We start from the raw sequence: 10,212 nt of genomic DNA on the forward strand, positions 1-10,212 counted from the left end.
ATGAATATTTAGCTAAGCATTTTAGCTAGTAAGTTAAATACGTAGCCTAATAGCTTTCTAGCTAGATATTTAGCTTCAAATTTTCTTTAGCTTAGCACCAATAACTCCTCACCTTGTTATGCATTCATTTATGAATGTCACAATGTCAAACTAAATATTCAATGTGAAGCTAAATAGTTAGTTAGCAAGCAAAATAAATTAAGACTAAATATTTAGCTAAAATCTCTATTTACAAGTGAAGAAAGAAGATGGTGGAAATATGACTGGATGTTGTTTTTCCTCTTTTGACAAATTATTGCCTTTAGGTTTTGACTGTAACTGTAAAAATGGCCGCCATACGGTTAGGGTTATCGTGACGGCATGTAGCCATAATGTTTTGCCTGAGCCAACACCTTGCGGTCTCACAGCAGAACCGGCCCAGTCTGGTGGAAGGTGCAGCGACTGGGTCCAGTTAGCAAACTAAAGCTGTTTATTTCATAAATGAGAAGCATTAAAGCTTTCAATCATCGTGGCCCGCGGCGCTGCCCGATCTGCTGCTCTGCTCTCTCTGCTCACATTAAGCTGCTTTTGTTCTGCTAATTCAGAACAAATGAAGAGAAGCGCTGAGACCCGGGAGGCGGAGTAGCGCTGGCTTCAGGCTGATCGCTTCTGACAGTTATTGGACACATGATGAGCCAAGCTGCGGTGGAACCAAGTTTGTTGAGTAAATCTTGTTCTGCAGAGTCTCGGTTATGAAACCAGGCTGGTCCACCAGACAGATGTGTTCGCTTCTCTACATCTGGACCCAATGACCGATGATTCAGCTCCTCATCCACCAACACTCTGCTACGTGTGGCTTCAGCAACCATTTGCTCTGATTCACAAAGCAAATAGCGAAGCTGCAGTAAACAGCCGGCCTGTAAAGGTCACAGCCACGACCTTTAGTCCAGCGAAGCTCCCAAACATGGAATCACCTGTCAACATGACAGATGTTTGGAAACGAGGAAAACATGAAACCAGCTGGTTGTAAAAGTTTCCGTCTTTAAACGTTGAAGCTTCAGAATCAAATCCGACCCGGGAACACGGCCCGCTCCGCCAGACGGCTCCTAAATACCCAGCTTGTTCACTTAATATTTAGCTTTGTAAAGCTATTTAGTTTGCCAGACAAATATTTGAATTTCTAGCTAAATATAACATTATAATTAGCTCTGCTGAAATGATACTAAGGCAAAGCTAATGCTAAAGCACTAAATTCAACTATGTTGACATCCACCTTGTGTCGGGGAGAGCTATGCTAGCATGTTGTTGCTAAAGCCTTGTCTTCTGCCTACATCTCCCAGAATGCTGTGCGGTTGTGGATCGGTGTTCAGTCAAAGTATTGAATATTCTATCAGTATTATCTATCATTATTGATCGTGTGTCTATATTGCTATTGATTTGTTGCCCGGCCCTAAAAGTTTCTTTAAAAAGAAGAGAATATGAGGAGAGGAAACAGAAGTGCCTTTGCACACATTTCAAAATAAGAACATGAACATAAACGTCTACCTGAAGAATTCTTCACAGAAGATAATAAAAACTTAAACACTGATGTTGTAATTTACTCAACTGAAAGTTTACAAAGCAGTAAATTAACACTTTAGAATTTTTTTTGGAAAATGATTTTAGGGAAAGCTAAGTGTGCTAACTGTTTTCAAGGTTAGCGAAAGTGCTAAGCTAAAGTTAGCTCTGCTGTTACGTTAGCGGGATCCCCACTGCGCTTATCTTAAAGTTGGAGCATGAAACTCACAGAGGATGATAAGACATGAACTGCTCAGTTCTCTAAAAGATGAAAACATTTTCAGATGTTTGTGTGAAAGTAAATAAAAACAGATCTGACTTCAGCTTTTCTGAGGTCACCGCTAAAACGACGGTGATGGGAAACAGACTGCGTCCGTTTCTTTACTGCTCAGTTTAACAAGCTGCTTTCTGCTCCGTGATAAAAACTGTTCATAAACAGCTGCAGCGTGGATCATCGTGCCCCCGGCGGACTGGAGCTGGTGTCCCGCAGGGAACAATGGCTTAAAGATGTCCTCCGTCCTGAAGCTGCAGCTGATTCCACTTCAAACAGCAGACTAACAAACATGGCGGCGGCGCACCTGCAGCTTCACATCTGATGGTCACCTGTTAACTGCAGATAACCCCGGCTAGCACATGAGGTAACACTTTATTTGAAGGGGTGAGTCTGCTGACATGACACTGTCATAAACATGACATAACATCTGTGATGAACATAAATTCTTTATGAATGTTTATGACGGTGTCATCATGTCAGTCCTATGCAAACCCGTCAAATAAAGTGATACGGCAGGGTTAGGGTTCAGAAAATCAAATTTCCTAATAGATTCGTTGTTTTAGCGGTGGAGTGGCCTGACGACCCAATGTGAGGGCCCAATGTGAGGGACCAGTGTGAGGGCCCGGTGTGAGGTGTTCACGTTTTCATGTTGCTGAAATAATTCTGATTCAGAGAGAAAAACGAAAATGAGTCTGAAAACTGGTGAGAAAGTTAAAATAATAAAACCCAACAGACTGGAACCCCACCAGGGATTTAAAAGCTCTCTGAACTAAAGGCTCATTCAGTCTGACTAAAGTCCTGAAAACTCATGGAGACTAAATATTGAATTATGAAGCTAAATGTTTAGTTGAAACTGTGACATTCATAAACGTAATAACACGAAGGAAATATAACCCCATATTTCAGTGTTGTAGGACTCGAGATCGGCCTTGGTCTCCATTTTTTGATGGTCTTGGGCTCCGAGGACTCGGCATTTTATTTCAAGACCAGTCAAGACCGCAACTGTGAAAATATCACTAAACGTGCAGCATACTGTCCAGTTTATTTGTTAACATCTTTGTTTTCCGTGGATGGAAAACGCACCATTAAAATCCAACCAATAACGTGTTTCTGTTCCCCCACCTTTACTCGCACACGGAGTTCAGACATGCGCAGTGGTTTCCTCTGAGCGGCAGAAGATGTCTGTCTAATCATCAGTAATATAATATCGCTGCATAAATCATAAGAAATCCGATGGCCACAGCTAACTCAGCAGCGCTTCGCTTTCACAGACGCTGGGGACAACGTCTAACTTTTTTCGTCACTTAGAAAAGTAGCTCAAAGAAGGTAAGCTCCGTTGACGTGATGTTAGCAAAACTAGCTGTACAGAGACACGTTATTTGTGATGGAAAAAAAAGTCACTCACTGCCTGAATTATTGTGCGGAGGTGTTGACTGACTTGTCGCATATATGGGACAATGCTGTGTCCAAAAGTCAGCAATATATTGATGCGACATTCAGAAACAGTCCCATTCTTCTGCACGGCTCTTTACTTATTAGATAGGACTGGAGTGTCGCTGAGAGCCGTTCTTTGTTCTTGTAATCCTCTGCGTACACTGCAGTAGCTATCATTATTTTATTTAATTATGTACATTGATTTTTTTAAATTAAATAAATAGAACACAATAACGAAAGAGCACAGAGCATGCACATTGCTCGTTCAAAGTGGCAGCTGTAATGTGTGCCATGGTGTCAGACTACCTGGCTTCATGTAGCAGGAGAGAGGGTGAGAACAGTCACGGTGAGCGCCTTGTGCTTGGTTACTTTCTGCTTGTTGCTCCTCGGTCAGTGTTCATAGTTGAGTGTCAGGGCATTGCCTCAATTGCTGTGTTTAATGGTGCAGATAATGATGGTTTCTGACATGAGCAATATGGGCAAACACCCAGGGCATTATCTTTTTAGGGATGGCACAAGACCACTGCAGATTGTAGCACAAAGATGGAAGATGTTCTGCTTTTAGTATTGGTTAAATTTAAAGTATTTAATATCTAGGTGCTTTTATGTGAATATGGATCTTTCAGATCAATTGGAGAAGTAATTTTGATCATATTTCACCACTTTATCGTGTCCTGCAGCGTGGGGCGCTGGTCTTGGTCTTGACTTGGTCTCGGGTTAGGTGGTCTTGACCACAACACTGCCATATTTCCCTCTTATGGCTGAATAACCCAAAGTATTGCTGTTAATTTTACAAACAGCAGCTGTCAACATAAAGTTTTATAATAAGTTCTGTGTGGATCGCTTCATTTCTGCTCAATACAAACAACTTTCCTTAAATAAAAGTTAAACAAATATGCTCATTATTTTTACTGAATTTATGACCATTTTCATTCAGAACCAGCAGACGTTAAAATCTGATCAAACGAAAACTTTGTCATGTTTTCTTAATTCAGCTCATTAATAAAGTTTTAGTTTCCTTTTGTTGCGCAAAGTGCCTGCACTGTATGTGATGATTAGCTCAGTGAGAGGTGTGGCAGCCGTCCTCCGGTCAGAAGGGGGCGCTGCGTGCTGAAACCCACATGCTTGAGGGGCGAGTGGGAAACGGTATGTGTGGAGAAGAGTGGAGACGGCGACCGGAGCAGGGCTATTAAGAAACGTCTGTGCAGCTTTCAGCTGTTAGCTGGCGCTATTAAAGTTAACCTCCAACCACCGCCTGGTTCATGTTCAAGGCGAGAGAGGGAGTTAACCCCGAAGCAGAGACTTGACTTCGGCCCTGGAGGAAACCGCGGTAAAGCTAGCCGCCCGCACAAGATATTCACGTGCGCGACAGCTCAAGACATTATGGTACACCCGTTTACGTGCTGCTTTCACAATAAAAGCGCACATCCGGTCCATGTTTGATCCAGGTGCTGCAGTTGTAAAAAGAAATAATGTATCAGAAATAATTGGGGGCATTATGCAATGCTGAAAAACTCTGTTTCCAGTGACAGAGGGACACCTCTGGAACACAACCAGCAAACGTCAACCAGATCTGACGTATAATTTCAAAATAAAAGCCTATTAAAAAAGCACATTTTTACTTTTTTCCCCTAATGTGAAGTGCTTATTCCTTATTATAGAATGGAAAACGAGTCAGAAACCAGAGTGACATTTAAAACCATAAAGATCAAATTTAATAAATGTAATATTTTTATTCAAACTGGATGTTTAAAATGTTCATAAAAGTTTTAATGATAGACATTTTTATACATGAGATTTTATTTTTCTAGTTTTCAGTGAAATGTAATCAAGTCCTGAACTGCAGACATGAATAATGAAACATCCAGCAGATAGAGTGCCTGCTGCTGGGGCACTGGGAGACATCAGCAGAACCAGCTCAGGTCCTGAAACCATGACGACCATGTCACCATGACGACCCAGAGCTCCAGGAAGTCGGCTGAGGGTTCAGAGCAGCTGGAGGCGAGAAGATCCAGAACATCCAACCAGAGAAGAATGGATACCAGACAAGCATTCATCCAACCGTTCAGCCAACCGTTCGTTCATCCATCCAGGATATTTTCTATCTCTAATTTCTCCATGACTGGTTTTATGGACCAGTTAAGAACCAGAACCAGAGACTGATGGGTCAAACTGTGTCCGTCCTCTGCAGACAGACGTCCTTTCCTCAGGTGGACATCCTGGACGTTTGTCCTCTGGACGTCCTGAGCTCTTTGTCTCGTCAGGAACCACAAACTCCAGGCCACCCACATGAGATTTTCAGTAGTTTTATTGAAAAATGCCTCTTCCGTTTTCAGAAATAAATAAGAAAATACGGCTGTGGATTTCACAATCTGCAGCTAAAACAATAAAAAGTGATGCTGCGTCTGAAAAGTTCTGACTCGACCCGGTAGAACAACAGGACGGTGAAGCGGCGCGTGACAGAATGAAGGCAAACTGATAAATACTAAGATACACATGAGAGCCGAGTTATACTGGACCTGAAGCTCTGCTGCGGCTTTAACACTCACTCTATGCAAATATGTTACAGGCAGGAAAACGGGAAGCTCACAGGGTTTACTGGGTTTACTGGTCCAAGCAGAACCTCCTCTGGGTCAAACACTCGCCTCCTCCAGTGCCGACACCGCCGCGCCAAACAGTATTCACAAACGCCTTCAGGCATTCAGCCGCCGCTCTTATGACGTCAGCCTGTCAGACGGCGTTCTGGGCAGCGACCTCTTCCGGCGCTGGTTCTGGAGCAGCTGGTTCTCCTGGGGGGCGGTGCCGGCCCGGGTTCCTGCTCGGAGACGCTGCGTTGAGATTAGAGGACAGACGACCGCACGCTCTGAGCATGCTCAAGTTAGTAAGACGGCACAGGTTAGTCACAGCAGGGGGCGTGGCCACATGGAGAGGGGGCGTGGCCAATGCGTCTGACGGCAGCTAGCAGGGAGAGGTTCTGTTCTGGTTCTGATCCAGACTGGACTAAAACTGGACTCACTGACAGAACCAGAACAGTTCTGTTCAGTCCAGATGACTGGACCTGACATTGATGCATCCCAAAAACTGGCAGTGGTCACACTTCTGCTAATGTGCTAATAGCAGAGCTAACGTTTTGTTTACCAACTTTGAAAACGTTTAGTGCACTTAGCTACCCTCGTTTAGACGTTTATATTCATGCCCTTATTTTGAAGGGGCTGAATGCCGTTTACCCAACAGTCTCATTTCCTCTTGGCACATTTGAAGTTAGCATTTTAGCACTAGCTTCTAGTAAATACCTTGTCAGTACAGCAAATTAGCATTAGTGGAAGTAAGGTTATTGTTTTAATGCTTAAGTGTTAGCATTAGCTTAATTTAAATACTCTGTTGCTAAAGTGCTACATCATTAGCTGAACTAATGTTTACAATTAGTGTTTTAGGGTCAAGCATTAGCTTTAGCTTAATACCACATTAGTTTAGTGCTTTAGCATTAGCTGAAATAATATTTTTGCATTATTGCTTTAGGGTTAGCATTAGCTTTGGATAAATACGATGTCAAGATAGCGCGTCACTGTTAGGATAACTAATGTTTATGATTAGTGCTTCAGGATTAGCAATAGCTTTCACTAAGTACCACATTAGTAAAGTGCCTTAGCGCAGTGTTTTTCAACCTTTTCTGAGCCAAGGTACATTGTTTTAATTGAACACCACCAACCAAAAATGTAATCAAAGATACTCTGTAGCCGCCTATATTACATATAGTCATTCTTATCAAAGTGTCTTGAATAGGAATCAAATAAACACAAAAAATTATTTTTATCATATTTTACATTTCTTATTTCAAATTGCACTTAACATGTCCACTTCAAAAATACACCTGAACACCTGAACAGGGCCACAACACTGTGATGTGATGCATCACTAATTCTCTTGTTTTAATGTAAAATGCTCTGTACCTACTGCCATCTAGTGATAATAAAATTACATGATTACGCCGCTAGTCACTACTACAGCAAAGACACTCAAAGGTGGCATTATTTGCAGATAATTAATTTGTTTTCAAAAAATCTTTTAAGACCAATTACCGTATTTTCCAGACTATGAGCGCACCATACTATAAACCGTACCTTCAAATTTTTTTGAACCGCCCTCCCCCCTCCTGGAAACATACATATATCAGCCGCACCGGGCTACAGGCCGCTGGTATCTCTGCCGCTCTCAGTTTCCCTTAAGGACCAGCAGAGGGCAGCAGAGGGCAGCGTCCTAATAACTGCTGGATATATTAAGTTCTCCGTCTCCAAATCCGGTTTTGTTCACGCCGAGTTTACGTGCAGCGGCTTTATTTCCCTCCTGTGCTGCCAGATCGATACTCCTCAACTTAGAAGCTGCATCATATGAGTTTGAAAACATTTCTCCATCGTGCCTGCTGCTAGCATGTGGTTGTTCTAAATGAAAATCAGCGCGTTCTTCTTTGATTTCCAATTTTGACTTCCAATGATTCACTTCCTGCTAGAGAGCCCCCTGGTGGTTGAAGAAGAATTCACAGAAAAGCCATATGTTCAAAGTGTAAGAAAGAAGTAGCAGCTTATAGTCCGGAAAATACGGGAGGTGAAATTGGATCATTTCTACGGCACACCTGACAATCACTCACGGTGAACTAGTGTGCCGCAGCACAGTGGTTGAAAAACACTGCCTTAGCGTTAGCAGAAGTAATGGTTTTGACTGAGTGTTTTAGAGCTACGCGGCTAACTTTTTAGTTAGCATTATCCACTTCTTCTAAAAATAATCCAGAAAGGTTGAGTAGATATCCAGAATTTTTGTCCAACAGATTTTCATTTAGTCCCAATGAGCTGTCAGAGGCAGAGGCCACGCCCCCTGTAGGTGTTAGTCAGGTGACCTGATCACACAGATTGAAGCGGAGTTGGTTACTGACAGAAACCCAGTTTAGGACAACACAGAGGAAAGGTTCTGTGGATGGAGAGGAACCGGACCCTCCGGGGTCACAGAGGAGCGGTGCCGGGTTACGAGTTAAAGCCGGGTTCAGGACGACCCGCCTCTGTTAATCCACTTCTGTTAGTATGGGCTGTGGTTCTGCTCATGCTCCTCCACTGAGCCGGGCGGGTCGGTGGCGCCGGCGCCGCTGCGGTTAGTACGGCTCCCCTCGCTGCTGGTTAAGTGTTCCGGTTCCGGCGGTTTCCTCTAAGCGGTTCTAACAGTGTTTGTTCTGGCAGTCAGTGAAAGCAGCACAGGCGGCATTACAAGGCTAATTATACGGTGAACCTGAAACGGGCCAGACAGGATGGACCGGGTCAGAACCATCAGCTCAACACATGCACAAATGCTCAGAGTCTGGGTCCAGGTTCCGACCCGAAGGCTGCATGGGCGGGGCTTCAGACCGGACTGTCATTCAGAGGTTCCGCTGTTCCGGAATGGGCCAGAACCATTTCAGAACCGGTCAGGACGGGTCAGAACTATCCAGTGAGGGCCAGAATTGAACTGGAACTGAACTGGATCTGTGACCCGGTTCTGTGGTGTGGTTCTCATCCACTCCTGGACCCAGACTCGTCACCAGAGGATCGTTCCCACATCACCATTCCTCCTCCTACGTACCTATGTATCCCTGGCCGTTGTAGGGAATCCCCACGCACTGCGAGGAGTCGCAGTAGCCGGGGGGCCCCGGGGGGCCGCGGGCCCCGGCGTAGCCCGGACGTCCCGGAGGGCCGCGGGGCCCGGGGGAACCTGAGGGGCCCGGGGTCCCGGTCCGACTCTCTCCTGCAGGACCTGGGGGTCAGAGTTCAGGTCAAACACTTCCTGGTTCTGTATGGTTAGGAACAGGAGCATTTCCTGTCTCATTAGACAATAAAAGCCTCTAGTCAGTCATCCTGTATGCTTTTCAAAATAAAAGTGTCATCTTAAAACATAAAATCAAAACAGATGTTTTTAATGATTCAGATACTTTTCAAAATAAAAGCTTTGCTTCTTTCCTGGTTCAGTTTTTACAAGCATCCAGAACATAAACACTGATGCTGGTACCTGGCGGCCCTCTGGGTCCTTTCTGTCCGACTCCTGGGACTCCTCGGTCGCCTTTTTCTCCTGCGGGACCTGAACACACCGCAGGTCACATGTTGAGCCGTCCTCACCAGGTTCCGGTTCCGGTTCCGATTCCGGACCTACCTCTCTCGCCCTGCTGGCCGGGTTGGCCCGGGCTGCCGGGGAACCCGTTCCTGCCTCCGGCACCGGGCTCCCCACGGGGCCCCTGCCTGCCCGGCGGCCCTGGCGGCCCCGGGGGGCCCGGGCTGCTGGGGTAGTTCCCGTTGGGGATCTGGTTCAGCATGGTGTTGACCCGGCTCATCTGGTCTGAAACAGAACCGGGAGCGTTCCTGACCAGAACCAGCAGGGAGCGACGCTTAGCTTAGCATAGCGGCGGTGGCTACGTACCGCTGACCAGCTGTGAGCAGACCTGGCGGGCGATGGAGCGCATCATGTTCTGGGGGGCGAAGTCGCCCTGCGGCAACACAGAGCAGCCGACTTAGAGTCTGATAAAATCACCATGACGACATGTTGTTGACGTTAGCGAGCTTCCTGCTACATGACGTATGCTAGTTACTACAGCAGAACGAGTAACCTTCAGCCTTTTGGACCAGAGCACGTTGAAACAGAAGAAAACAGAAACAATGAGGAGATGAAGATGACCAAACTGAGGAAGAGGAGCGAGACAAAACAAAATCCCAAGACGAAGATTTCTTCTGATAGCAGCTTCCTAATCGAGAAAATAGCTAACTGTTCTAGCTACATAGCACCTACTGACGGCACTAAACGATCTCGATCTTTTTACTCAGGTGTTTTTACATTTGAAATAAACGTTACTCAACAAAAGTTGTTAACCTGTCACGGCTCCTTCTAACGGTGTTAGCTCTACAGCTCCTGCTAACGGTGTTAGCTCTACAGCTCCTGCTAACGGTGTTAGCTCTACA

The 10,212-nt window shown here is 45.1% G+C and overlaps 1 protein-coding gene across 1 annotated transcript in view; it reads right to left on the reverse strand.

The window, feature by feature from the left end:
* Positions 1-5,223: 5,223 nt before the first annotated feature.
* Positions 5,224-10,212, reverse strand: part of col12a1b (collagen, type XII, alpha 1b) — a 144,018-nt gene continuing 139,029 nt past the window's right edge. Inside the window, exons 67-71 of the mRNA XM_015039518.1 lie at positions 9,677-9,766; positions 9,413-9,595; positions 9,272-9,340; positions 8,849-9,019; positions 5,224-6,059 (exon numbers count right to left, since the gene is read on the reverse strand). Of these exons, the coding sequence (XP_014895004.1) occupies positions 5,959-6,059; positions 8,849-9,019; positions 9,272-9,340; positions 9,413-9,595; positions 9,677-9,766 (614 nt within the window). The 3' untranslated portion in view covers positions 5,224-5,958. The remainder of the gene's footprint in view (positions 6,060-8,848; positions 9,020-9,271; positions 9,341-9,412; positions 9,596-9,676; positions 9,767-10,212) is intronic.

The sequence above is a fragment of the Poecilia latipinna genome, unplaced genomic scaffold, assembly GCF_001443285.1.
Source record: "Poecilia latipinna isolate Pla-1442-1.1 unplaced genomic scaffold, P_latipinna-1.0 Scaffold475, whole genome shotgun sequence".
Taxonomy (NCBI): Eukaryota; Metazoa; Chordata; class Actinopteri; order Cyprinodontiformes; family Poeciliidae; genus Poecilia; species Poecilia latipinna.